The sequence below is a fragment of the Chlorocebus sabaeus genome, chromosome 1 (genome assembly GCF_047675955.1).
Source record: "Chlorocebus sabaeus isolate Y175 chromosome 1, mChlSab1.0.hap1, whole genome shotgun sequence".
Classification (NCBI taxonomy): domain Eukaryota; kingdom Metazoa; phylum Chordata; class Mammalia; order Primates; family Cercopithecidae; genus Chlorocebus; species Chlorocebus sabaeus.
Window position 1 is genome coordinate 9,581,331 of NC_132904.1, and position 27,949 is coordinate 9,609,279.

The 27,949-nt window shown below is 56.5% G+C and overlaps 1 protein-coding gene and 1 long non-coding RNA gene across 18 annotated transcripts in view; one reads left to right on the forward strand and one right to left on the reverse strand.

Moving 5' to 3' along the window:
* NRXN2 (neurexin 2) overlaps nucleotides 1-27,949 on the forward strand; it is a 117,112-nt gene that overhangs the window by 73,909 nt on the left and 15,254 nt on the right. For 9 of the 16 annotated variants that reach the window (XM_073014973.1, XM_073014975.1, XM_073014993.1 and 6 more), the window contains 6 exons: nucleotides 694-867; nucleotides 1,262-1,381; nucleotides 14,068-14,249; nucleotides 18,914-19,085; nucleotides 22,876-22,965; nucleotides 26,362-26,687. In XM_073014973.1, the coding sequence (XP_072871074.1) occupies nucleotides 694-867; nucleotides 1,262-1,381; nucleotides 14,068-14,249; nucleotides 18,914-19,085; nucleotides 22,876-22,965; nucleotides 26,362-26,687 (1,064 nt within the window). Of the gene's footprint in view, nucleotides 1-693; nucleotides 868-1,261; nucleotides 1,382-5,974; nucleotides 6,996-14,067; nucleotides 14,250-18,913; nucleotides 19,086-22,875; nucleotides 22,966-26,361; nucleotides 26,688-27,949 lie in introns of those variants that run through there. The other 7 variants (XM_073014978.1, XM_073014969.1, XM_073014963.1 and 4 more) reach the window with 5 other exon arrangements.
* LOC103233180 (uncharacterized) lies at nucleotides 1,142-5,821 on the reverse strand. 2 transcript variants are annotated; one of them, XR_012092886.1, is made up of 4 exons: nucleotides 4,959-5,821; nucleotides 3,861-3,945; nucleotides 3,022-3,219; nucleotides 1,142-2,294 (listed from the first exon to the last, which is right to left on the reverse strand). It is a non-coding gene; the product is annotated as an uncharacterized lncRNA (long non-coding RNA). The 2 variants fall into 2 exon arrangements; XR_005240579.2 differs by having other exon boundaries at nucleotides 1,142-2,297.

Consider the following 27,949-nt stretch of genomic DNA (forward strand, 5'->3'; position numbering starts at 1 on the left):
TTCCCCTTGCTCTCAGAAGGGGGCGATGTGTCACAGAGAATCCAAAGTGCCAGCAAACCCAGGGGTTATCTTGGCGGGTCTTGTGTTGTACTGAGCCTGTGGCCAGGGCAGCAGACTGACCAGTGTCTTGACTGAAGCTCAGCTGTGGGCTGGCCAGGGCTTCCAGGGGTTAGGCTCTATGGCAGGGGATCAGGTGTTGCGGAGAACTTCCCAGAGTCCCAAGGCCAAGCCCTAGTTGTTGGGGGAAGGGAGCTGGGCTTTGAACTCCCTAGGAGACAGCCCAAGAGTTGGGAAAGGCTTGAATGAGTTCTGGGAATGGGAAACTGGGAGGGAGGGAATGGGGGTGGAGGGGATTGGGCTGCGCATCTATGAAAGGCCCTGATTACGGGCCGGAACTGGAATCAAATGTGTGGGAGAGAGCACAGAGCAGGTTCCTCCAGCTGTCCCCCAGCCCCCACTCTCCCAGGCATCTGGGCTTCTCTGGGAGGGGAGCAGGCAGATGGCAAAGTGGAGAAGGAAGAGGTGTCGGGGGGGTGCGGGTTGTGCAGGTCTCTGGATCTCTGTTAGGGACCTGGAATCTGGGATGGAACGCAGAGAGCCCGAGAGGGCTGGGAGGACCTGACAGCCAGATGCCATTGTCTTGGGAAGGGAATGGGAACCTGGATGCCTTGGTTGACCCCACTCCCTTTTCAGGGGAGTTGTACATTGGCGGTCTGAGCAAGAATATGTTCAGCAACCTGCCCAAGCTGGTGGCCTCCCGGGATGGCTTTCAGGGCTGCCTGGCCTCAGTGGACCTCAACGGACGCCTCCCAGACCTCATCGCCGACGCCCTGCACCGCATTGGGCAGGTGGAGAGGGGCTGTGATGGTGAGTGGAGGGTGGAGGAGTGAGGCGTGGCCCTACTGGCTACAGGACCGCCAGCTGCAGAGGCAGACCAGGGCAGGTAGCCTCTGCTCTGCAAAGGGGCCTTCCTTCTCAGGCCTATGGGAGTTTGCCCCCACAGTTCTGGGGCAGGGATACAGGTGTGTGAAGGGTCACTTGCCCTCCCTGTTGTCTCACACCCTGGCCCCTTGTCACAGTCCAAGGCCAAGCGTCACAGACCTGACCCGCCCGCCCCAATCCCTCTCATCAGTACTTGGCCCTTTCAGCCAGGCAGAACTCAGAGTAGGACCTCTCCTCCTGACTCTGAAGCTTCCACACCTCCTGGGGAGAGAGGGGGCTTGGCTGAGCCAGGGGTGTTCCTTTCTCCTGCCCCTTCCAGGCCCCAGCACCACCTGCACTGAAGAGTCCTGTGCCAACCAGGGCGTCTGCTTGCAGCAGTGGGATGGCTTCACCTGCGACTGCACCATGACTTCCTATGGAGGCCCTGTCTGCAATGATCGTGAGTGCCTGGGAGGGCTGGGGATGGTTTGGGGAGACCAGGGTCCATTCCCAGCTGTAGGGGCTGCCAGGGAGGAAAGAGGGCCTCTGAGCACTCAGGAGCTGTGTTGCTTGCTTCCTTCTCATCCCTTGTCTGCAGAGTCCCAGGGGAGCTGCGGCCTGCTGTCCCCTCATAGGGTCTTTCTCCTGGGACTGTGCAGGATTGCTGCTGCCTGAAGCTCTGGAGGGGCCCACTGATAGATAGCCTCTCCTCCTTGTTCTCAGCTGATGGGACCCTGCTCCCTTCACCCAGAACCAAAGGTGTTGGCCTCAGTGGGGTGAACTTGCTGCCGTCCTGTGTGGTTTTGGTGATGGCCTTACATGTATTTGTATCTCACACAGACACACTATTGCACAGGGAGGGGGGCTGTTAACAACCTGCACTCCCTTAGATGCCCTCAGGGCATGAAGTGGGAATCTGTTATTTCCTGCTGAGAGCAGGACCACATCCCAGAGGACAGGCTTTGGAGGCTCCCAGGAGGCTAGGCTGCTGGACAGCTGGTTTGCCTGGAATGGGCTCCTCTTTCTTCCCCAAGCATCCCAGCTGCAGTTTGTCCCCTTGAGCTACAATGTCACTCCCTACTGTCTTTGCTTGGTTCTTTTCCTCCCAGGCTGGACATTTGCTTGCCAACTTGCATTCTGTTTGAGGCCCCTCCCCAGAGAGGGCAGGTTCAGTAGCAGCTCCCAGTCCCTAGCGGTTGGTGGCCAGCAGCTGGTTAGAGCCCTGCAGAGGGAGGGCAGCTGAGGCAAGAATGGCGGAGAGGCAACCTTCTACTCTGTGGGGTAGCTTTGGCGTTTCCCTTGGATGATTGGGCTGGAGTGGGTGGGCAGAGTGCAGCCTCCTCAGCATCGCTTAAATCATCTTCCCTGGGGTCCTGCTGAGAGACCAAGCAGAAAAGTCAGCTGCCTGGGAAGAAACACACAGATGCACACATGCACACACACACACACACACACACACACACACACATCACAGAGCATCTCCATTTTACAGACATGGAATACGACTGGAGAGGGACAGTTGATTTCTGGAAGTAGTTCATAGCAGATGTGGGGTGAGACCCCAGTCAGTGCCTTTGCCTCCATACCACACTGCTGGACCTTCGTCACCTGGGCATGAGTCCTGAGTTTCTTACGGGAGAAACCTCCTGGGTCCAGGGGCTCTTGGGTGGTGTTAGTTTTTCTTTCCTCTTTGAAAAAATGTCTACCCCATCTCCCTCAGTGCTTTCCTTGTGTTCTTAGGCATGTCCAGCCCTTGGGTACCACCACATCCCCACTCTGTCCCCCAAGATTTTCCTCACCTGACCTGCTGCTCTCTGTGCCTTCTAAAGCCTCCAGACAATGGCCAGTTGAGGGTGTTCCAGCCCTGAATGCCAAGGCATGGAGACCTGGCTGTGGCTGGACCTCTTCCCCTCCAGCTAACTTAGCTTTGCACAGATCTGGAGACAATGGTAACTTCGTTGCTTAATGGTAACAGTCCCCACTAATAGTTTCATGTTTTGCAGCTTACAAAGCCCTTTTAATTTGATCTTCAGAGAAGGCAGTGGGCTTTGTGTTTAACTCATAAGGAAACCCAGGCCTCAGTAAGAGGCAGTTACTCACCCCAAGTCATAGAGGGTCGATGGTAGAGCTCGGCTGGAACTTAGGTGCGCCTGTTTGTCACTTCCTGCTGCTCATTTAGTCCCCAGGGGAGTGGTGGTGGTACCCATGGTGGGCACTTCTTGCCTGGGGTGGAAGAAATCAGGATCACGAAGCGCTGCTGCCCGTCGCCACTGCTTCACTCCCACACAGTGGAGCCTTCTGAAAAGGGGGCATGAGATGGATGGGAAGTGGGGGTTGTGCCACCTTTCAGCAGGGATGGGAAGAGCAACTTCTTTGGGTTCCAGGCTGGTGGGAGGGAGGGAGAGTTGGGGCTGGGGAGCTGGGCGCATCTTGGGAGGCGTCACCATCCCCAAGCACTGGCCTCTGCAAAGCTGTGGAGCTAAGACAAGGTGGGTGCAACCTGGGGGCCACACAGGGCTTAGTGTGTTGCTGCTCTGAGCTCTGGCTCTGGGGTAATGCTGAGATCACCCCTGGAGGGCAGGGCAGGAATCTTGGGAGTGGGGCCCAATCCTCTCTTCTCCCAGGGCTACTCCTCCTTCCTAGCTTGTCTCTGGTTTTTCATGCTCTCTTTCTATGGCACGTCTTCTTGGGGCCCTGTGATATATAAGGTCAAGCTGGAACCCAGCAGAGAGACCTGTTCAGTTAGCTCTGCCTTCACCCCTGGGAGGCCCTGGGGGCACAGGCAGGCCTTGGTCTCAAGAGAGGAAGGAGGGTGGAAATGGCAAAGGTGGAAGGAGCAGGTCCTGTCCTCTGAAGGGTGGGGCTGTGGGGTGGAGCTCTCTGGTGGGGAAGAGACTAGGGTGAGGAGAGGTCACACCTGCAGAACAACTTTTCCCCACCACCTCAATTTCTCCATTTGTGACATGGGGGCTACTCCTGGGGGTGCAGTGAACTTTGTGTTCCTTTAAGGCTTATGAGTATCTCCTTTGGGAAGACAGGAGAGAAAAGATATGATGGAGGAAAGTGGACAGTGAATGAAAAAGAGAATATGAAATGAGAAAGGGTGGCTAAAAGGAGACACTTCCCAGGCCTGAGATTTGGGACTGAGGTGTTCCCATCAGGCTTGCTTGCTCCTCTGTCTTTCAGAGCCTGTCTCCTGCCTCTCCTGGCAGTCAGTTCCTTACCATCTCTGCCTCCCTGTCTCTGTTCATCTCTGCAGCCTCTATTGATCTCTTGCACACCTCTGTCTCTCCCTTCTTTTTTACCCTCTATGTCTCCCCCTCCCTTCTCAACCTTGCCCTCCACCCCCATCTTTCTCCAGTTCCCACTCACTGGTATTGATTGGCCTCTAGGCGGTTTCCCTTCCTCTCCTCTCGCCACCAGCTCTTCCCTCCCTCCCTGTGGGACCATAAATTTTTTGCCTGCTCAGAGCTGTGTCAGTCTATATTCCAGATCCAGGGGCCCAAGAACGGGATAGAGAGGTCAGGGGGACGTGGCCTCTGGGGGCCCCAGCCCTGCTCCTGGCCTGCAGTCTCTTCTCTAGCACTGCACCACCGGAAGCCTCCTCTGGGTGCCTCTGAGGACCGCTTTCTTCACTTCTAAAGGCCTGGGGTCCAAATCCAGCCCTGGCATGTAGTAGGGGTGGAGGACTGGCAGCAGCACTGGGGAGATGTCCTGGGTCCTGATTACATCCTGGAACTGGGGGTGGCACATGGGGCCCATGGTGACAGTTTTTACTCCCAAATGGAGTTCAGAATCAATAAGCAGGAGCCAGCTCTCTCCAGCCCCTCCCCTTTCTCACTTCACCCACCCCTGCCTCCTGTCCTTTCCTTATCCAGCCCTCCTCCTCACTCTGCTGCACTGTTTCTTCAGCTCCCCCAGGTGCCCTCTCCACCTCTCTCCTTTCCCTTCTCCTCTACCCTCTGCCTTCCCAGCCTCTCCGCTGTCCAAGCAGGTTGGTGCATACCGGGTGATGGGAAAGGAGTCTCTGTGCTTACCTCTGGGGCCACAGGTGCTTTCCAGAGGCGTCCAAAAGTTTGGGGGACAGATCCCAATTGGAGGGCATCCTGAAGGAGAAGTGGTTTCCTCAGCTTGACATATGTGGCCCAGGAAGGGTTTTGTCCTAAGTGGGACACTCCGTGGGCAGGTGTCCTCTAGACCCCACCATGGAGAGAGAGGTTGGAGCCAGGGGAGGGGCAGTGGGAATGGAGAGGAAGGATTGGAGGAGTCCAGGAGAGGCTTGTGCAGGGGGCTGGGGGAGCAGCCTTTTGGGGAGGTGGTGGGGAGCTGTATGTGTGTGGCATGCCTTACTCCTGAGTACCTCAAAGGCTCTGGGTGCACTGTATGCTGTGGACCCTATTTTGGAGGGTGAGCTTGGAGGGCAGGGGTGTCTGTGTGTATGCTGGCCATTCATGGCCTGTGATCAAACGTGTGTGTGCACGCGTGTATGCCCGGTGAGCATGTGTACATGCTCCCCTGAGAGTGAGTTGGTGTGCCCATGTTTGTGAGCACATGCATGCATGTATATGTCTGAGCCTGTGTGCCTGCCCGCACACTGTGCCCGTATGGGCACGTGGATGTTTCCATACCCAAGCCGGTACACATCTCAGTGTGCATGTACGTTCTGAGGGGTGCGTGCAGAGGTGGCCGCTGCGGCATCTCAGCAGGCTGTGCCAGAGAGCATTATTGGGGTTCATCCAGGTGGGGTGGGCGGGGAGGAAGAAAGTGGCCTCTCTTGCTAGCCTCAATCCCGTTCCATTATTCAGCAGGGTCCCTTCTCGAGGAGGGGGGTGCAGGAGGAGCGCGCGCGTCCAGGCGCGGGGGAGGGGCGGGCGCGCGCAGAGGAGAGGCGAGCGGCGAGCGGGCTAGCCAGGTGCTGTGCGGCGGAGCTGCCCAGCGCCGCCCGCAGATCGGGAGCCGCTCTGGTCCCTCTGCCCTGCCCCCTCCTCCTCCCGCGCTTCCCCTCCCCTCTCCGCTCTCCTTCCCTCCCTCCCTCTCTTTCTCCCTCTCTCCCTCCCTCCCTCTCCCTTCCAGCCCTCTCAGCCTCTGCAGCAACACTCCGCTGCCTCCATCTCTCCGCCGGAATCTCGCAGGCTCGCGCCTTTCCTCTGCTCAGCCCCACTCCCCTCCTCTCCTCTCCCCTCCTCTCCTATCCCTTCATTCCCCCCTCACCCGGATTTGCTTCCCTTCCCCCTTCTCCCGCCCCCCTTCCCCCGGCCGCTCCCTCCTTTCCCCCGGCCTCCGTCGGGCGGCAGCGGCAGCAGCAGCTCGCCGGCCCTAGTCGCCGTCGGTCTCCTGCTTTCGGGAGAACCAGGCCTCCGTCCCTCTTCTCTCCTCCAGCCCGCACCGCCCTCCTCCCCGGCTCGGTTTTTCCGCAGGATTTCCCTCGCTCTCCCCTCCCTGCTTGGCCCCCGCGCTCCCCTCCCTCTCCACTCGGCACCATGCCCCCTCCCCCGGGCGCTCCCCCGGGTTTCTGACGGCCCTCTGCGCCGCTCCGACCCCGCCGGGATGCAGAGAGACCCCTAGCTCCTCGCGATGGACCCAGGCGTCCTGGACCTTGGTGTTGCCGCTCCGCGGACCCCCGATTTCCTGGCGGGATCCAGTTGATTTTATTGGCTCCGGACCGAGGCTTGGGCCCTGGTTTACCTCCGCTTCATCCCTACCCCGCTCCCGGAGCTCGGAGCCGGAGGGGGGCTTCGCGGGGCTGCGCAGCCCCGCGTCCCCGCCCCCGGCCATGGGGCTGTGAGGCGGTTGCCCCCGGGCCGAAATGCCCCCCGGGGGGAGCGGGCCGGGGGGGTGCCCGCGCCGCCCCCCCGCCCTGGCTGGGCCCCTGCCGCTGCCGCCACCGCCGCCGCCGCCGCCACCACCTCTGCTGCCGCTGTTGCCGCTGCTGCTGCTGCTGCTGGGGGCGGCCGAGGGGGCCCGGGTCTCCTCCAGCCTCAGCACCACCCACCACGTCCACCACTTCCACAGCAAGCACGGCACCGTGCCCATCGCCATCAACCGCATGCCCTTCCTCACCCGCGGCGGCCACGGTAAGTGGCACTGTCGATGCCGGCCACCCGGTTGGCCCCCGGGGCGGGGGGGCTTCCCGTGTGCGCAGCCGGGCCCCCGTGGGCCCCACCCCAGCTGTGCACGCCGAGTCCGGCCCCTCTGCTTTGCGTCCCGGAGCCCCTTCACCTCCAATCTCCAGCTCCCATCATCTCAGCCCCACCCTTGCCTCCATCTCTCCTCTCCCCCATCACCCTCATCTCTGTCTTCAGCACTTTGCTTCCTCGCCTCACCTAAACCTGCTTACCCCTAGGTCTGGTTCATTATCTCCTTCTACTTCCTTACCCTCCCTGCCCTGTCTGTCCTTTCATCCTCTCCCTGCAGCTCTGCCTTCCATTTCTCTTCCGCATCACCTCCTCCATCTCGGCCCCTTATCATCTCTCCATCTGTCTTGCCTCCACCTCTGCCTCACCCTCACCCTTCCATTGCTGGTCTGTCATCTCTCCCCCTTCACCTCCCTCCCACCTCTGTCACATCTGTCATCTCTGCCTCTGACATATCTCTTCCTCCTTGACCTCTTCATGTATGTCTCTGTTTTACCTCCATCCCTCCAACAACCTTCCCTTCTTTTCTCACGACTGGCCTTCCATTACCTCCCAACTCACTCCACTGTCTCACCATTCTCCCATCCTCCTTCCCCTCATCTCTAGTGTCTCCCCTCCATGTCCCCTCATCTCTGCTCTATCTCTACCTCTGACCCCCAGCATCTCACTTCTGTAGGCCCAGCACTTCCCGTTTCCAGGCTTCCCCTCCTGTGTCAGTTCTCTATCACTGTCCACTTACAATCACCTCCTATCTCTGCCCCTCATAACCATCCATTGAAAAACTACACCTTCCTTCTCAGACTCCATCACCTTCTCATTTCCATCCTTCCTCAGCCCCATCTCAGGCCCCCCATTACTTCATATCTTAGACCCCTAAGATTCTCTCCATGCCATCTCTTCTCACCTCTGTACCTGTCACCTTCCATCTCTGTCCTCCATACTCTGTGCCCCCATCACTCCCAAGCTCTGTCCTCCCCATTACCTTCTATGTCCAGCCCTCTTTACATTTTATTTCAGCTTGTTTCAGCCCATCACTTTCCACCTCAGTCCCTCCACATTCCATCTCAGAGCTTCTGTCACTTGCATCCCGGGACCTCCTCACGTCCCATTTTAGTCTACTCATCACTTCCCATCTCTGCACCTTGTCATTACCTTTCAGAGGGTAGCCCCATTACCTCCATCTCTGTACCTCTCTCACCTCCCATTTCTGTGCCTCCATCCCATCCCATCCCATCTCATCCCATCCCTGTGCTCTCAACACCTCACATATCTGTCCTCCTATCCATGTCCTCTCCCCTCTGTGCCCCTCTCTCCTCACCTTCCATGTTCATCACCTCCCATCGGGGTTCTCTGACACCTCCATGCTCCCATTCCCTCTCATCGCTGTGTCTTCATCAGTTCTCTGTACCCAGGTGGCCTCCCATTTTTGCACTTCTCTCCCTTCCTATCCTTATGCCCTCATCACTTCCTGTTTCTGTCTCTCCATCCCCTCTCATTCTTTACTCCATTTTTGTTCCTCCATCATCTTCCATTCCTGTATTTTGCGCCCTTCCCATCTGTGACCCTGGTTGCCTTCCCATTCTTGCTCCATGCCAGTCCATCTTTGCTTCCCAGTTGTGCCACCATATCACCTCCAATCTTTCTGCTCATTTGCTGGTCTTCTTCCTTTTTTCCTACTTTATCTATCTCCCTTTTCATGCTTCCGTTTTCTCTTCATCCAATTTCTCTGGAGCACTTCCTTCAAACTCTTTACTCCATTCTTTTATTCTCTCATCCCCAACACAGTTTGCCTCATCTTATCTCTGTCCCACCTGGCTCCTCTCAGGCAACACTCTTCAGTTTCCTTCTCTTCTTCCACGACCCCACCCAAACCCTTGCTCCTGGACCTTAACTCCCTCCCCCTCCGCAGGAACTCTCTGGCTCTTTGTTACCTTCCTCCCTCTTTCATTGTCTCCTTCTGGCTCCCTCGAGGCCCAGTGTTGCCCCCAAAGGTGCCCAGATAGGCCATGGTCTTTCTGGGCAGTGAGACAAAACATGAAGGAGTGAGACAGGTAAAGGAAGTCAGGGATACTGGGGGATTTTGCAGGATGAAGAGAGTGTGGAAGAGGAAGGTGTAGGAGAGAGGAACTGGCTGAGGGACCCTGAGCAGGTAGAAAGGAGGGCCTGGGAGCCAGAGTGCCCAAGAAAGATTCTGTGAAGGAGCAAAAGCTGGACAGAGGGAGTGAAAGTGGCCAGAAGAGTATGGGGGACAGGGTATGGAATGTTGGCCTTGGGATTGCCTCGGAGACAGCCACCTCTTTGCTGCGCAGAGGAGAAAGAGGACCAGTGCCTAGTGGAAACAGGAGGAGTCATCTGGAGGGTGCTCAAGGATGATGATAGAAGGGGGTGGGAGGTGTGGGGGAGGAACCTGTGAAGGGTGGGGCAGCTGAGAGGAAGGATGAGGACCCAAGGAAAGGAGGAGAAGGGATGAGGCCACCTGTCCTGGCTAAACTCCACCTTTGCTCCCATTAACCATTAACCATGGTGGGAAAGATGAAAAGACAGGCTCTTTTTGGGACCCTACACTTGGCTAGAGGACCAGGCCAGCTCAAGAGGCCTTTCCAGGCCAGGCTTCCTCTCTGCCCAGTGTCTTCCTAGCATCCCCAGTGGGAGGCAGCCTCTCTCCTTTCTGCACCAGCTTCTCCACTTGCCTTCTTTTGGGGTCTCACTTTGTTTCTACTTGTCCTCTCCTCTCTTCTCTTCACACCATCCCCCATTTACCCTGCCATCCCCCCCCAACCCCTCCTGTTACATAATGTCCTTATCTGCCGGACACCCATTGCCACTCCTGTACCTGATGTCTGTCTGGGGCATGGGAGGACTGGCACACCTGGGTCCTAAAAATGAGCTGAGCCCAGGGGCGACACTCTCCTGGTCCTGGATCCCCAATTCTGGTTTCAGAGTCCTTGAGGTTCCTCCCACCTCACCGTGTTCATTTCTGGTACTCTTTGGCCAGGAATGGAGTGGTCAATCCCTGCTAAGTTCTGAGTCAGTAGCTTCCATGGGTTCCAGGTTTATCACTCCAGCTTATAAAGGGGGCTAGCATTTATTTTGATTCTGAACAGGGTGTGTTAACTCGGATTTCTGACTGGATGGTTTATGGCCAAGCAGGGGGTTAACAATTGAAAGACTGTGTTCTGGGATCCTAGATCAAGAGACAGCTGAGCGCAGGGATCTGGACCAGTAGAGATCTCCCCGTCTGGGATGTAAAGGTTCATGTACAAAGCGCTGGTGTGGGCTGTGAGCACTAGGGCCATGGCTTTTCTGGGTTGTGCAGGATGTTTTATCCTCTCACAAGTCTAGATCTTCCAGAAGGTTTTCTTTCATGGCTTCGGATGCTGCAGGGACACAGGCAGGCAGAGGTTCTGCACATGTAGTTTTAACCACAGGGGCATCACTGCATGGGTGGTTTTCTACATGGATGATTATGTTGTTTGGGTCTGGGTTAGCTAACCATTATTAATGGTTGGTTGGTTTTTTTCTAGAATGCAGGTGTGTGTGGGACTGCATGGAAGATTCTTGAACATTTAGAGTATTTCACTGGATCAGTGAATTTCTGGGTCTAGGAGGTATTGAGGAGACTATATTGGGAGTGGGCAGAAGGTGCCAACCCTGGGCCTGTGGCATCTTGTGTTTGGCCAGAGGCTTTCTTGCCTTAGGCTTCAGGTGTGTAGTTCTCTCTGAAATGTTATGCACAATTCAGCTCACTGGTGGTTTCCTAGGAAGGTTAAAAACAACTGGTCTACACCACCCTTGGGCAACATTTTTGGGCCTTGACTCAGGCCCCTCTTGCCTTTCAGACCCTTTCTGGAGCCTGTCAGAGGTTCTAGATGTGGTGCCCTATTTTGGGCTCCGTGTCTCCTAGAAGGCAGCTGTGCCTTCCCTGGGGGAGTCCGTGGGCAGGGCCAAGGACAGCTTGCCGGGGTGAGAGGCTGGAGGCGCCTCCGGAGCGCGGCTGGGGAGGGGCCTGGCGGAAGCCCCGCCTCCCAGCCCAGCGGTCTCCGAACCCCAGCCTTCTGCGCTCCGGAGGCAGCCGCGGTGCTGGGAGAGAAATGTCTCCCCTGGGTAATTACTGCTGCCCCAGTCCAATAAACCATTCATCCTTCACCTCTTCTGCCCAAGAAGAGTCTCTCCGCCCCGTCCCCCCACAGTGTAATAAACGCCCTTAGGCTTTAAGAGGCCCGCCCAGCATAATAAACTGGCTGCAGTGTGAGAACAGCTGGGTGATAAATCCCAGGGGAGGTCTGGGCTTGGGCAGCCTGTGCGCCACGGGCCTCGGGAGTGGGGACGCGTGCGCCCTGTCCCACGCCTGGCCAGTCCCTGTCCTGGGGCCGCCTTCCATGGTCTGTCTTTGTGCCTTCACCGCCATGTTTCCTGACTGCTTCGTCTCCTGTCGGGGGTCTGCCTCTCCACGCTGGGTCTTTGTGTGCAGCTGGGTGCGTCGCCGCCTGTGTGTGGGTGTGGGGCCTGGGGGCTTGGGCGCTGGACACCGCCTCTGATCCCTCCTGCCTCACTGCTCAGTGAGGCATTTGGCCGGCTTTTTCCTCCCGCCCTCTCTGGGCACAGACAGGGCTCTGTCCATGGTGATGTGCTTGCTGTCTGGGATCTGGGCTGGGAAGTGAAGAGAAAGGGCCTCTTTTCTCCTAGACCTGGGGGATTTGGAGGCAGCCTGCAGGTAGACTGGGTTTCTTTCCCTGGTCTGAGGGACCAAGAAACCCAATAAAGCCTTCTCTGAATGGGAGGCCCTGGAGCCCAGGGGTGAAGAGGCTGCAGCCTCTGATTAGGGAGGTGGGGGTAGGAATGTGTGTGGAGGAAGGTCAGCATCTCTGCTCCCCTGGCCCACCCCACCCCCCAAATTCTGATGTGCAGCTTGTGTGGAGGGGGGAGGAGGACCCTGGGTATTACGGTTGTCATGGAAACAGCCGATTTTCCGGAGTACTGCAGTGCTGGGAGTGGAAAGACTGTTACTGGCTGAGGCCTACTGGGCTACCCACCTCCAGGCCCTGCCCTTCCAGGCAGGTGACCACATGGTGTGGGGGTGGGGCTCACTGCATACCCCACTGTCAGCCAACTCTCCACCCTTGACTTGGGGGCCCATCCTGAGGATTCAGTGCTCACCACTGTGCCTCCAGGGCCCTCAGGTAGAAAGGACACCTGGATCTGGAGAGGGCAAAGCCAAGCCCCCTCTGTCTGCTGGGGGTGCTTTCCTGGCCAACAGGCAGAGGTGACATGGCAGTTATTAGACATCCAGATGGTTCTTTCCCTCCTGCCCTTCCTCCTGGGGTCACCTCTCACTCTGGGGAGATGGAAGATGTTGATGGTGGGTGCTCTGAGGAACAGCAAGGGGACCTATGGCTCCTGCTTCCCCCAACCTCAACCCCCTGCTGGCCTCAAGACCTCTTTGGGAACCAGGCAACAATCTTCCCTTCTCTCCTCAGCCCCTCCCTGGGCCTGCAGATGGTGGCTCCTCACAAGAAACTCAGGCAGCCCCTCCCCTTTGGGGTCCTAGGAGCTCCCTGGGATGGAGGCTCCTCACACCTGATTGACCCAACTACAAGGGGGTTCAAGTCCCTGAGGCGAGAGACCCCATGGTACCTGAGGGAACCCGGCCTAATGTTACCAGCTGGGCCACCACCTTGGCTGCTGGCAAGGCCTGCTCCTTAGAAGTGCTGCAGGCCCTCCTGCCCCCGCAGGCTACTAGTTCCTCACTCCAGAGTTCTCCCACCCCCAGACGGACATTTTTCTCCCCCTCTAGGCTTTTACCCTTAGGCCTCATCTGTCTGTCTCCCTCTCTAAGTCCTCCCTTGAACCCCTCTCCCCATAAGAAGTGCTTTGTGAGGAGTCGTTAGTGGCTAATTATTTAATTAAGCATTTTATGAATCTCATCTGCTCCATTTATATTCTAAAGAATGCAAGATTGTTCTCTTCCCTTCCCTTCTCTGCAGGCTGTGGAGTACTAGTCCTTCAGGCCTCCCAGACAAGGCTCCTTTCCGGGAAACTGGGTGACCAGCCCCCCACCCCCACCCCCAGAGAGCTCAGTCAGCCGCAGGAGGGAACATGGCGACTAATGGGGTTTATTTTGGGGCTGAGATCGTTAGGGACCTCACACCCGCCCCCAGCAGCCGGCTGGCGAAGAAGAGAAGGAGAAGGGGAGAGAGGGTGGGGTGGGGGAGGGCTGGGAGAGGGAGCCTTCATCTCCGGCTCCCACTCTCCCGTTTCTCTCACCTACACCCCTCTCTGTCCTTCTCTGTCCATCTGTCTCTCTGCCTCCTTCCTTCTCTGGCTGTCAATCTCCCGTCTCCCCTCCCCCTACCCCCCAACCCATGGCTGTCTCTTCCTTTCTGGGCAGGGCTCCAGGACCTTCCTACTTTGGGACCCAGGCAGTCCCCTGGGTGAGGGCGGAAGCAGGGAGTCCTGGGCAAGCCAGGAGAGGGGTGGGGACAGGGAGCTGTTGGAGGGCACCAGCTCTGACTGTGAGTCAGAGCTGCACACAGCTCTGCTCATCTTCCTGCCATCACCTGGGGTTCCTTGGTGCCTGCTCAACTCTGGCCCCAAAGAAGCACACACCTTGGATCTGTCACCTCTGCCAGACCTGGGAGAAGTGGAGCTAGTCAGGACCGGGCCCCCTGGGTCTTTCCTGCCCACAGCACTCTCGTCTTCTCAGTCTCCTTGCAGCTTCTCTCTGGGCTCTCTCTCTGTGTCACTCTATTACCTCTCCGTTTTGCTGTAATTAAAGCTAGACTTCTTGATGAGGCAGCTACATCTGTCTGTGCGCGTGCACAGGCTCTCACCCAGGCACCCGCCTGCCAACTGCTCCCTGGGGTGGCGGGGCTGGTGGCTGCTGTGGGTATCACAGCTGAAGTCCCACATCTAGACCTGGGGTTCCATCCCTCTCTGGTCACAACCCTGAGGACCTGCTGACCTTGTCCTCCTGATGTCATTTCTTCTTGTCTCCCTTTCCTTCTCTCTGCAGCCGGGACCACATACATCTTTGGGAAGGGGGGAGCACTCATCACCTATACGTGGCCCCCCAATGACAGGCCCAGCACGAGGATGGATCGCCTGGCTGTGGGCTTCAGCACCCACCAGCGGAGCGCTGTGCTGGTGCGGGTGGACAGCGCCTCCGGCCTTGGAGACTACCTGCAGCTGCACATCGTAAGGACCCTGGGCCCCAGCCCTTCAACCCCAAGCTTCCTGCTCCCAAATCAGTTCAGCCCTTCATTGCCATAGGATCAACACCTCAAGTCTTCCCTCATGGGGAATCCTCAGAACTTCTGTTCCTTCATTGCTGGAGCTTCCTGCTAAGAAGAAGTTCTGCTTCTGAGACTCTTCCCTCTCTCAGTTATTCACCAAGACTCCCAGATCCACCCTCCCATCTGATTCATATTTCTCCAGCTCCCCACTCCCCGAGACCACCTGTGTTTTCTGACCTTCCTAAAAGTAGTCAAGGGCCTCTCTGGGCCTTCCAGGCCATTCTCCTGCAGCCTTCAGCGGTGTCCCACATTTGTGACTTCCCCCAGGCTGCTGCCTGCTCACTCCTAGACCAGCTAGGCCAGCCCACTGTGTCCTGCACCTGTTCTTGCCCCTCCTTCATACCTACCTGCCCCAGGGCAGCCTACCCTTGTAGCTTCATCTTGCCTCTGGATTCTGCCCTTTTGCCCTCCCAGCAGCCCCCTTACCCTGTCTCCCTTACTGCCTCTCTAGCCAGGTTCACTCCTCACTAACCCCTTGGCCCAGCCCCACATCCCCACCCTGACCTCGGCTCCCACTTTGCTCTGCCTTTCTCTGCTCAGCTCCACCTGTGGCCCTAGCCCCTCCCTGTGTCTGCTCCCTGCCTTGACCTTGGTTCATTCCCAGGGTCTCCCTCTGGGCCTCCTACCATATATGCAGCTCCTTGACTCACCATTTTGAGTACTGTTGAACTCTAGTCTGCAAGTGGCCCCTTTTCTTTCCCTGCCCTTTCCCCCATCTCTGGCTCTGCCCTACACCCTTCCCTACGACCTCTGGTATTGCTCCATTTCATTTCTGGTCTCAGCCTCTCCCCTGACCCCTCCTCACAGTCCTCAATCCCGAGCCTCTGCCCTCAGTCTTCATCTGTACATTTCTGGTCCCTAACAGCCACCTTGTTTCCCTGCCTGTATTTCACATGCTCACCCTGGCCAGGACCCCTGTGCTGTGGGGATCAGGCAGGCTGGCCAGGCTCTGTGGGCTGGAAAGCTCTGGGTGAGGGGCCCCTGGCTTTCAGCCGGACATAGTTAGTTGGAAGGGGAGAGAGGAAGCCAGGGGAGAGGCTTGTTTGGGCTTTGATTTCTCCGCATCTGCTTGGGAATGCAGCCACTGGCCTTCATTACACAATAGCTTTTAAGCATCCCAGGTCTGCACCCCACCCCACCCCACCCCAACACCAGGGCATGAAGGAAGCAGCACGAGGGGAGACTTCCTGTAGGCAGAGCAGAGCTGGGGTAGAAGTGGCAGTGGATGAGGAAGGGGTGCAGAAGGAGGACTAGCAAGCAGGACAGCAGTCAGGCCCAAGAAGAGGCCTGGAAGTTCTGTACCTGTGTCAGCAGAACAGGCAGTTATCTAGAACGGTGAGAGGCACCCGGCAAGTGAGAGACAGTGTGGCTGTAGACGACAGTGTGGGACTGGATGCACCGTGATGTGTGTCAGGAGTGATGGCTGTGACAGTGGGGGATGAAGACAGAGACTGGGTCTCATGATTTCTGATGGAGTGTATCTATAGATGTGTATTTCCCCATGGAGTGGTGTTTGCAGTTGTTTCAGTTGCCTTTCTGGGTGGTGGGATGTGACTGGGTTTCCCTGTGTCCTCTGTGAGTGAGGGCTTCTCCTTCTCACTCTTCTCCCTCATGCGAAGCTCTGCATGGCTTGCCACTTCCTTGCTGTCTTTGTGCAAGTCACCACAGCTGTCTGAGCCTCAGTTTGCCCATCTATGGAGTGGCATGGGAAGAGGACACAGGGATGTTGGGAGGTTGAAGGAGATCACGTATGTGAAGCACATAGGGGGCATGCTGTGTTAGCTAGTATCCTGACCATCTCTGATCAGCTACCTGGGCAGGACTGTGTACCTCTGTGCCTGTTAGGTTAGGGCACAGGGCTCCCTACTGAGGAGAAAAGGTAGGGGGATCAGGGTGTGAGGAGAAGGGATTTCCTCCTTTTCCCTCCCAACAGTTGTGCACAGGCCTTACTGGTGCAAGGCTATGGAGGAACAAGTACTGGTGCCGGGTACTACAGAGGGCAGGGAAGATGGGAGTCTGCCCGAGGGTGGAGAGGCCTGGCAAGGGTGAGGGGCCATGAGAGGAGCCAGCCATGAGGTGCGAGTTGGGCACCAGATGGGCTGAGGCCCCCTGGGGGCAGCCCCCAAACCCCTTCCTTCCCTGGTGACACATCAGCTCCCACTACAGCGTCAGTAGCAGCTCTCAGAGAGTGGGGAGGCGGCAGCAAAATAAGAGAAAAGCAATTTGACGTTTCTAATAAAGCGTCGCTCCACTTTGCCAAATTAATTTTGACTCCCATAATTATTTGCTGTAGGAGCGGCTGCGTTCTCCCCACCGCCGCCTAATGAGGTAATTGGGGAATTAGGAATTAATGACTTTAACAGAAGTGACAACTGACTTCACACTGGGAGAGGCTCTGGGGAGCTGCCTCTCCCCCGGAGTGCAGGGCCCTGAGCTTGACTGCCTCCTAGGAAACCCAGGTGTCCTGCCTCCCAGCTCCCTGGCCAGCTCTCTGCCAGCCTGGCTCCCAGACCGCATGTGCTCCTTGACCACCATCACTGCCTGGGCTGAGCCTGTGGGGAGAAATCCTCAGAGGAATCCAGGGAGCTGATGCTATTCTGGGTGATATTATTACTAACAATAGTACCGAGGAGGATCGACTGTTCCCTTCCCGTGTGTGGGGAGCAGATGATCAGCCCGTCTCCCTGGGGATGTTGTCAGTCTGTGGGTGGTGGATGGGTGGGGCTTGCTAATACTCTTTTTAGGCAAGCCCAGCCTCAGTTTCCCTGCTTTACTGCATCTGAGGAGAGAGGCTGCATGCATGTATGACTGTGTGCATGCATGTGTGTGTTAGCGTGCATGCATGCATATATGTATGTGGTTTTCCCAGGTTCTGAGAAGGAGACAACTGGACCCCACAAGTGGGAAGGGATAGGACATGGGTCTTCTGAGCCACAGCTGCAAACCTTGTCCCCCAACTCTCTCTGCCAAACCCTAACCCTTGCCCCATCTGTGAGCCACCCCTGCCAACACCCCCAGTGCCACCAAGCCTCTTGGCTCTGCTAGATGCAGGAAAGAGGTGGCAGCTGAATGTTCCACATGTCCAGGTCATGGGACAGTCTTTCAAGAAGATCCCAAGAGTGTAGTGTGTTTCTATGATGATGGGCTGGGTGCCTGAGAGTGTGTGAGCCAGGGGGTCTGAGTGAACCTGTGTGAGTGTCTCTTCCCTGTGGGAGGAGAGCTGAGACCGCATTCAGGAGTGCTGCTGGGAGGTTCAGGGAAATGAAACAGGGGCTCAGGCTTAGTGCCCAGTGGGCCTTCATTGGCTTGGTTAGATGCCTTTGGTCTTGAAGGTAGGTTGGCCTCAGCAGCCTCTTGGATCATCCCACACCCCCACCTCTTTGAGTCAGGGTCTTCCTAGGCTGGTGGGCAAAGAGAGAGAACACTGGCTTTGAAGTCAGACTAGCTGGGGTTCAAATCTGGGGCTTCCTTCTCATGAGCTGCAAGATTTTGAGATGTTATTTAACTATGTTGAGCCTCAGTCTCTTTCTTGATGAAACGGGGAGCTATGAGCTTCCTCAGCGGGTTGGTGTGGGGAAGAGAGCATGCATGTACAGTACCCACACAGGGCCTGGCATGATTTAGGTTCAGTGAAGCCCTCCCTCTCACTCTAGCACCACAGGCAGAACTCTTCCTGGGCTGATCCTGGGTTGCCTTTGCAGGGTGTACCATGGGCCTGGGTCTCAGAGATTGCTTAGGTTCTTTCTCCCCTTCTCCAGGCCTCCGTCCCTGTCTGTACTCTGCCTGTCCTTCCCCAGCCCCTAGCTCCAGTCCCTACCCCGACACCCCCATGATCCCCTTTCTTGGTCAGTCTAGCATAGTTTGTCCGTCAACTCTTCTGGTGTCCATCCCACCATACACACAGTCTACACTCCCAACCTCTACCCCCATGGCTGCAGAGGGGCCACCCCCATACTCAGAGCCTGACCTACTTTGGGCCTGAGAGGCTGCCAGGAGAGGCATGCTAATGCCCTGGTGTGGGTGGGAGCACCCTGGGGGCCTGCCTGGTGCAGAGCATACTGGGGAGGAGAGGCTGGAGGCTGGGGACTGGGGAGGGGCTGGGGATCAGAGACCTTCCTCTGGCAGAGGCCAGCTTCTGTGGACTTCTCTGCTGGTCTTGCCTTAGGGAGGCCTCTGCCCTCTATACCCGGAGCTGGTCCCCAGCTTGGCCCAATCACCCCTGTCTGGGCCCAGTGGCCTTTGCACAGAGTAGGTGCTCTATGAATATTTGTGAATATCCAGGGCAAACCAAAAGACAAGAGACAGGTGTGGTTAGTCTAAGGCGCTCCAGGCTCAGGATCTGCACCCCACAGGGTCTGCCCCCACCTCCAGCCTCAGGTTACTCCCTTGCATGTGGGGAAGGGTAGCGAGCCTGCCCACCTCCTCCCGTGGTTGAGACCTGGGAAACGTGACTTGTAAAGCTGTAAAGTGCTGCGGAGCTGGGCTAGTGGTGGCCACAGGAGTAGCCACTGCAAGGGATGAATGGTTGCTCCCTCTGGTGGCTGACCTCCACCTCCCTGTCCCCAGGACCAGGGCACCGTGGGGGTGATCTTTAATGTGGGCACGGACGACATTACCATCGACGAGCCCAACGCCATCGTAAGCGACGGCAAATACCACGTGGTGCGCTTCACTCGAAGCGGCGGCAACGCCACCCTGCAGGTGGACAGCTGGCCGGTCAACGAGCGGTACCCGGCAGGTAGGCGGCGCGGGCCCGCGGAGGAGGCACGGTGGCGGGGCGGGGCGGGTGGCGGCCTCTGGGCGGGAGGATAGGAGTGCGGCCGCACCGGGGTGGGGCCAAGCGGCTCTGGGGCGGTGCGGGGCTACTGGAGAGACTAAGCTTGTGAGGCGGGACTAGGGCAGGGGCGTGGCTAGGAAAAGTCGGGATTTGTGAGGGCGGGGCGAGACCTTGGTGGTGCGAATGCGCCCCCTATAGGGGAGGGTGCAGGGCTAAGGTGGGAAGGCTGCAAGGCTAGGGTCCAGTTTGGGGGTGGGGGGAGAAGAGGAGGGAGGGTAGAGGTGAGGAGAATCTGGTGCGATTGAGGGAAGGTTGAGTTCAGAAATGAGGGAGACAGATGCAGAAACAGGAGAGAAAATCCGGAAGTAACATAAAACGTGTCTTGGCAAGGAGACAGGGCTGTTACCAAGGGCAGAGCCAAGGAAAGAACCAAGGTCCTTATAAAGAGCAAGTCAGAGTTCCACTTAGGAGATCCACTTAGGAGATCTAACGAAGGAAGAGAAGTAGCCACGGAGACTCAGAGTGAAGGACCCCAGTGTCCAAGGCAGTGAGGGACATGGTGAAAGGAAGGGAGAGACAAGTGACAACAAAAATGAAACACAGGGTCATGTGCATTCAACAACCTTTGTTGACAACCTGTTTAGGCATCAGGGCTTGTGCTAGGTCCTGGGGACTCAGTCCCTGCTTGCAGGGAGCCTTGAGAATGCAAACAGACCAAGTTCGACAGGGTGACAGCTGTGGTGGCCAAGGACCAACCAAGGTCTGAGGAGTGCAGGAGAGGGACAGAGATGAGGACATGGGGGAAATGAGGAGGCAGAGACCGAAAGATGTTGAGGGAGGCGGAGACAGAGTCTCAGAATGAGAGGAAACCGGAGGGGAAGCAATGGAAAGATATGGAGATAGTACTGAACTATACGCAAAGACAAGGAGAGATGCGGAGAGGTAGATGGAGATGCTGACATGCAGGCCCAGGGAGAGAAGAGGTGGACAGAGCCTTGGAAGGGAGCGGAGGAGAGCCCCAGCATGGGAGATAAAGAGGGAGGGGAAACAGAAACACTGCAGGGAAAACTGCAGAAACACAGAGATGCTGAGATACTGTCTGAGCGACATTGCAGTCAGGGCCTGACTGAGAAGTGGAGTGAGCATCTGCAACCTCCATCACTCTCCCAGGCGGAGAGACAGCCAGGCTGAGGCAGAGAAGCTGCCCTGTGCTGACTGCGAGGGGCAGGGGCAAAAGGCCAATGTGTAAACCTTCATGGGCTCACCTATGCTGGAGTAAAGATGCCAGTACAGGCTTATGACACCAGTTATGCAGGCTTGTACCCAGACATTTCTGGAAAGTCCCATCTCGGAGATAAAGAGGCCCACGTGGCCCCCTAATACATACAGAGGCTGATGTACACACAGGTCAACCTTAGACATATGGACAACTGCAGACATTCGTATGGTCAGACAGACACATGAAAAAACAGCTCTGCAGAGGGATGCCAGCCTACATCAAGGCCCTGGGTACATGTAGGGACACTCAAGACCCACCAACCCTCCTACACTAAATTCCACTTACCCTCCGCGCCCTGCAACAAGCCAACACTGACAGCTCTGGCTGCGTAGGCATGATCCCTGTGGGCAGCAGACTTCTCTCATTCTCCAACGCACACACACTAGGGCAACCTTTGTAGCAGTGATGACATTGGCCTGTGCTGGACAGGGCTGGGCTCAAAAGCATGAAGGCCTCACCATGTCAAGCCAGGACTTGGATCTAGAGCTTCTCCCCTTGGGGCCCAGCAGGCCACCAGTCAGGATGGAAGAATTATTCCTGCTCTCCTCTCCTCAGGGACCCCTGACTAGGGGTGAGGAAAGGCTGCTGGGTGCCCCCTGCCTGTAAAGGGGAGTAACATGAGGGCCTGGTGGTTGCCTTTGTGTACTGAGGGCAGATCCTGAGCAATACCAGCAGGTCAGATCAGCAGTATGCATGCGCCCGGAGAGGGGAGACCCTCTGACTCTTTGAGAGCACAGAGACACAGCCCATGGATTCTGAGTCAGAAGGACCTGGGTTTTAATCCTGGATCTCCCACTGGCAAGTGTGTAACCTTGGACAAGTCATCTAGCCTCTCTGAATCTCAGTTTCCAGCTCTGAAAGGTGACGATACTTACCTCATAGCAATACTGTGAGAATGTCATTAAACGCTAGAATGGCATGGCATAGCAAAGGTGCTCAATAAATAAGACTTTTGTTAGAATTTTTATATACTCAGCCTCCCTCCAGGCAGATGTACATTCTTCTCTTCCTCTTGGAGACACACACACAGGATTGAATTATCTGTTTTTAATTTAAACACAAATGTCCTGAATCTATAGGGAAAGCAGAATCTCCTTGCCTCATAAGCACCTAAGGAGGCACCATCCATACCCATATGAACACGTCGTGTGCACCTTCATGGGAGGTGTACATAGGCAGGCCCAGGCCCGGGTCTCTGGGCAGGTGAGCGCAGCTGTGCAGTGAGAGATGATGGGAAAAGCCTCCTGGCCCCACCAGTGTGCACTGAATAGTTTGTCAGTGGCTTAAATGGGAGGAGTGGCCAGATTCTCAAAGGAAATCAGTTCCCTTTCCACTGCTGCAGACCGGGATCACCCACAGCTCACAGAGGAGCACAGATCCTCTCAGGCGCACTGACGAACCCCTTTCCACATAGGCTTGTGTGCACACACACACATTCACACACATTCCCCTTCCCAGTCTCCAGGGGCTGGAGATTGGTGAGCGGAGAGAGGAACAGGTGGGTATCCCAATGGACAGCCAAGCTTGGAAAAGAGGCCTGGCAGGGTGAGCAAGATGAGGTCCTGAGACAGCAAGGAGAGGAGACTGGGCTCTGAGCAGAAAATGGTCAAGGTGCATTCGGGGCAGAGAAGGGTGCAGAGGAGGGTGGTGGGGGAGTGTCTGCAGGGGAGGAGAAAGGGGCCAAAGAGAAGGTGAGAAGGGGAAGAGGGCTGCTGGATGATGGTCCAGTTCCCACACCACACCTGTAGCAGCTGCCCAGTAGAATGGGAGTCCTGACCAGGGTGAGGAGGCCTTGCAGGGAGTGCAGTGGTGGGGTTGGGAGCAGGAGGGACTTAAGGGGGACGGTGGTGGTAGGGTCAGGGGTGTGGTATGAGGTGGAAATTGAGGGGAAGCTGGGAGTGGAGCATGAAGGCAAAGGGAGTTGAGGTGGCCTGGAGAAGTGGTTTAAATCTCACTGTTCAATGCGTGTGCTGGGTGGCCCCCTAAATGCCGCATAAACCCCGCTTAACCCATCCCTCCCACTTCTAAACCGCCCTCTAAACGCAGGAACCAGCTGGGCCACTGATGCCTCCCACCCCCAACTTAAACCTGCTAAATGCCCCTCCCCTGCCCGCCCCCCCGACTTTGGGATGGGGAAGGAAGGGGGCCACAGCAGCTTAACCACAGATAAACCTGTTTAACCTCTGACCTTTGACCTTCCAGCTCCCTTTCTTTTGTGTCCCTTTCCTTTTCTTCTTTTCTCATCTCTTTTGCTTTGGGTTGCTCCTGCCCCCAGGGTGGGGCTGGCTCTGAACCAGAGCCTAGGGAGGGGGTCGAGGGAGAAGAGGGGCCCAGTGTTTCTTTTCCTCCCTTCCCCTCTTTCTGTGGATGTTGCTGCTTACTCTGAGTCTCCTGAGGATTGCGTAATTACTTTTCTAACTCCTTTGGACTTCGCCGCCTGAGAAACCTACTGTCTTTCTAAACTTTTCCAAGGAAACTTTGATAACGAGCGCCTGGCGATTGCTAGACAGAGAATCCCCTACCGGCTTGGTCGAGTAGTAGATGAGTGGCTGCTCGACAAAGGTAATTAACCAGAATTAATTAATTAATTAATTAACTTTAAAAACACTATCTTAAAGGTGCAGAGCTCTCTCTTTCCCCCTCCATGCCTTCACCAACGCCCACCCGCAAGTGAAGGGACAATTGGCTAGCCAGAATGCTCCCTTCCCCTTTGGAGTCAAGGGTCTGTCTGTGCATTTCGGAGTGGTGGTTTTTGGGGTAGGAGTGGGGTTTTTCCTTAGAAGTAGGGGGAGTCTTGTTCTCTTTCTAAACCTGGGATCAACTACGGTAATCCACAAGATGCCTACCATGGGAGCTCCCCACTGCGATCCCAGCAGTAAATCACAAGCAGTCTAGGAATGCAGGTTGTAGGTAGGTTCCCTCTGCCCAGAATCATCTCGGAGGCTTGGTAAAGGGCCAACGGAGGGCCACAGAGCATGCAGAGGCAGGAAGCCTTTGGGAAGCAGGAAGACTGACCTGAGGAGGGTTAGGAAGGCTTCACCAGAGCCATGTGAGGAGAAGAGAGAAGAGTGGGGACCTCAGATCCTACTGGAAGACCCCCAAAGAGAGTGCTGTGGGGCTGCTGTCTCTGGAACAGGCCCAACTTAGTCCAGAAGGCCTCTGAGAAGTTGAGGAGAGACTAAGGGAGGTGGGGCAGGAGGTGGTGGGCCCATAGGGATTTCTACTCCTGCTTGGCTGATGAGGAAGACCGAGCAAGACCTTTTGAGGCCTGAGTGTGGTGAGGTGTTGCTGGGTGTGATAGAGAAGGCTTCTTGTCACCAAGGGAAGTTGGGGACCAAGGGCAAATCCATCCCATTCCCTTTTGCGGGGGCGGAGGGGCGAGCTCTGTACCTCTAAGGCTAAACTCTAAGGGGGAAGTAGAACTGTTAAACCTCCACTTAACCAGCTGATAACTGTGCTTTTAAATGTCCACTGGGGCCTTCCCCAACTAAAACCCCCAAATGTAACTTCTAGCCCCCCATGCCTGTGGGGCATAAACCTGCTGATAACCAGATGTGATAAACCCATAACAGGACAAAAAGTTAAAGGGACTGTAACACACATCGCTAAAACCTACAGCCCCCAGCCACACTGGGCTGCTCTCTCCAGCGGGGTGAACTTTAACCCTTTGAGGAGTTCATGGCGGATGGGGCCAGGGGCCCCAGGGACCAAGTTTGCTAACACTGTGGCTTCCTCTCCATTACCCACCTCCCTCTTGCAGAATCAGAGAGGCCAAGGGAGCAGCCTGGGCTGAGGCTGGGACAACTTGTGACCCCAATGGCAGGGAGAGTTGGACAGGCCCTACTGGGAGGTGGGGGAGGAATTGTGGTTTAGATGAAGGAGAGCTGGGACCCTCCTTCCTCTTCTCCTCAGATCTGACTTTCCTCTTCTAGAAAATAACCGATTGGACTAGAGAGGTAGTTCCCAAAGTGTGAAAGAAGGAACTCGCTTTTTGTGGTCTTAGCCAAGTACTTCCCCTTTCTGAGGCTCAGCTCTCTCCTTGGTAAGATGGGACAGTGATGGTTACTCAGCCCACCTCACAGGCATGTTGTGAGGGTGAGAGGAAAGAAACATCAGGAAAGTACCCCAGAACAAGGTCTGGGGATGCTTGGAGGGCATATTTTATTGTTAGCACGTGACATATGGTAGGTGCTCAATAAATATTTATTGGATGAATCCATTTTCCAGTTCCAAAGCATGTCCTATGAAACAGTCCCATGAGATGCTTCACAATAGAGAGATTTGTGGTAGAACGAGTTTGGGAAGTGCTGAATCCTGTTTCTTCCTCTTGGAGATGCCTATGTGCGTTGGTTTAATAAAGACTCTGAGAAGCCCTTGGAGGAAGAAACCTGTTTGATTGTGAAATGTTTGCTTCCCCAACTCATTTGACCACTGTGATCCTTGTCTCCTTTGTTTTCCTCATGATTCTTGTGTCTGGGGACAAACTTGGATGCAGAGGTCTTCCTGGGCCTGTCTGGGTCTGGCATTCCAGGGCCTGTCCCACAGCTGCCACCACTGGCCCTCTGCCTCTTGGGCTCTTGGGCACTGGTAGTGGGTGTTGCTGGTCCAGGGGCTATACTTGCCTGAGTGGGCAGTGGGAGGGTGCTGGAGGAGGAAAGAAGACTGAGTGGGGGGCTGGGGAGACACACCAGTGGCCATCATTGGCTAGAGGCTGGACAGATGTTTGGATGTCCCAGAGGCCTGGGTGTCCCAGAGAACCTGTATTTCCAAAGAGGTTGTGGGCTTCACAAGTTGGACTCTCCTCAGCCCAGGTTTTGGGGGCAAGGCTTACAGGCACCTAACTCTAAACCAGATCTTTAACGAGGCACTAACCAGAGGCTAACAAGGGCTAAGCCAGGTCTAAAACCCCCAGTGCCAGCAGCTGAAGGTTCCGGGGGGGATGGGGCAATGTAGTAGGCCCTCTGCCCAACCCCTCCCCCCCCAAAAAATAAGTAGCACCAAAACCAAAGTTAAATCTAAACTTAAACATAATAAACATCTTTTATAAAAACCAAACCAAAACAACAAACTCAGAGGGTTAAACCGACCCCCAGATCCACTAAAAACAAACAGAACAGCCCAACCCCACCCAGCTGGGAATTCTGAGGTGTCATACTGCTGAGTGTGGGGTGAGATTGGAGCTGGAGCGGGTTATATTGGCTGTCAGTGAGCGAAGCAAGGTCCCTTTAACATTTTCCATTTCTGTGCTTGCATGTCCAGGTGGGGAGGAAGGGCTGGGCTTACCAGGGCCTGGTCCCAGGCAGTGCTGGGCCTTGGCAGTCCGGGAGAAGAGAGGGGATCCTGGCCAAGGGTCAGAAGGCCTGGCCATAGGCGGGAGGTCAGCCTGGGCAGGTTGCTGCTCCCACACACCATCACACTGTCTCACCTCCTTCTCTGTTCTCACACGCACCGACTCCACCTTGGCCTGGCAGCTACCTCCTCTGTCTCTGCCTCTGTGTCTCCTCTATCTGCCTCTTCCAGGGGCTCCATGGCTTCATGGCTCGGGGCTGGACACTGGGGCAGGATGTTTGGGGAAGCAGAGGGAGAAGATGGGGACGGACTGAGGGAAGAGGATGAAGAGGGGAGATGGCCTTGGAGCTGGAGAGGAGAGGGAATGGGGAAGGTGGGAAGGCTTGCACATGGTGGGGAGGAGGGGCTGGGCTCGTCTTCCCCAGCCTGTGTGTGCCCTGGGTGCCCTCCCCTTCTGGGGTCCCCACCTGGCTGGGCTAGGGGCTGTGGCTGACAAGGACTTTTCCTTTGGTTGTTTGCCCCTTCCTCATTTCTCCCTGTCCCCTCCTCCCTTACTGGCTTCCTCCTCCATTCCTCTTTCCTCTCCTTGGCTTCCTTCTCTTCTTCCTTCCCTTCCTGGTCTCCCCTCACTGCCTGCCCCTTCTCTGTCACCCCCTCCCCTCCCCCAAGGCCGCCAGCTGACCATCTTCAACAGCCAGGCTGCCATCAAGATCGGGGGCCGGGATCAGGGCCGCCCCTTCCAGGGCCAGGTGTCTGGCCTCTACTACAATGGGCTCAAGGTGCTGGCGCTGGCCGCCGAGAGCGACCCCAATGTGCGGACCGAGGGTCACCTGCGCCTGGTGGGGGAGGGGCCGTCCGTGCTGCTCAGTGCGGAGACCACGGCCACCACCCTGCTGGCTGACATGGCCACCACCATCATGGAGACTACCACCACCATGGCCACTACCACCACGCGCCGGGGCCGCTCCCCCACACTGAGGGACAGCACCACTCAGGTGAGGCCCCACTCTGGCTGGTGGATTAGGGCAGGGATAGGTGGGGATGGAGCTGATATCTGCATAGCTATAGTAGTGGTGCCTAGAGTGAGGATCCAAGGGGTCTGTTGGGATCCTGGAGGCTGCTGTCTCTGACTGTTGCCATGGTGATGGGCAAGGTCACCTTTCAGGAAGTGGCCTTCACTCTAATGACCAGGCATCTTGTGATGTGGGGGTGATCACTATTTCTAGAGGGACCATCTCCAGAGTTGGGGAGGAGTTTGATGGCCCAGTTATACGAGAGAAGACCACCCTACCTAAGAGAGATGAAGTCTGGACTCGGGGTGAGAGTGGGATGGCTCCTCCTGCTTCCCCAGTGAAGGCCATGCCTAGTGTTCTGTGTGGGCAGAGAATGAGAGATGGATAGTACCAGGCTGGCCTTGCTGTGGGCAGGGGTGACAACATGGGAGGGCTGGGTGCAGTCACCTGGCATGGGCAGCCCCTCTCCAGAGGCTGGTGGAAGCTAGGAGGAGCCTTTCCTTGTTTTCTGGGTTCCCTGCAGTGGGAAAGCCCTGACTGCAAGTTCATTGCCTTCACAAGCCCTCTCCATGTGACTGTGAGCAGGCACCACAACTCAGGCAGCTTCAGTGTCCTCTCCGTCTGTGCGTCTGAGGGAGTCTCAGGGCAGACAGTTCCCTGGTGCTCACCCCACCTGCTGATCTGGATGGCCCCAGCTGCCTAGTCCCAGGCTTCCTGCAGCACAGACTGGTGGGGAGGAGGGGACTTGAAGCACATGGAGCTCACCCCACCTGCTCAGGTGTTTCCTGGGTCAGGTCAAGCCCTAGTGATAGGGCAGGACTGGAGGGGCCTGCACCCGGGGAATGGGGCTCTGCTGGAGCAGGACTTGCCTGTGTGACTTCCTGAGGCAGCCCAGGCTGGGCTGTTTTCTAGTTGTTGCCTCCAGTGCCTGCTCTGACCTTTAGCACAGGGAGGGCTCACACCTGGCATGAAGGCCTTTTTTGGCCACCCCTTCTCTCCCCATCACCCTGTCTGGCAGCCTGTGGCTGTTAGGTACTCTCTGTCCTTCTAGGGTGAGGGCAGGATCTGGGGGTGGCCATGAGGATGTGCCCTTCCCTCTGTCACCAGTCTGTCTTCAGCTTCTCCTCTGAGGGGTGGGCTCCATGTGCTTTAAGGTTCCTCCTCCCTGCCAGTCTGTGCTGCAGGAAGCCTGGGACTAGGCTAGCTGGGGCCATCCAGATCAGAGAGACAAGCCTGTACCCACT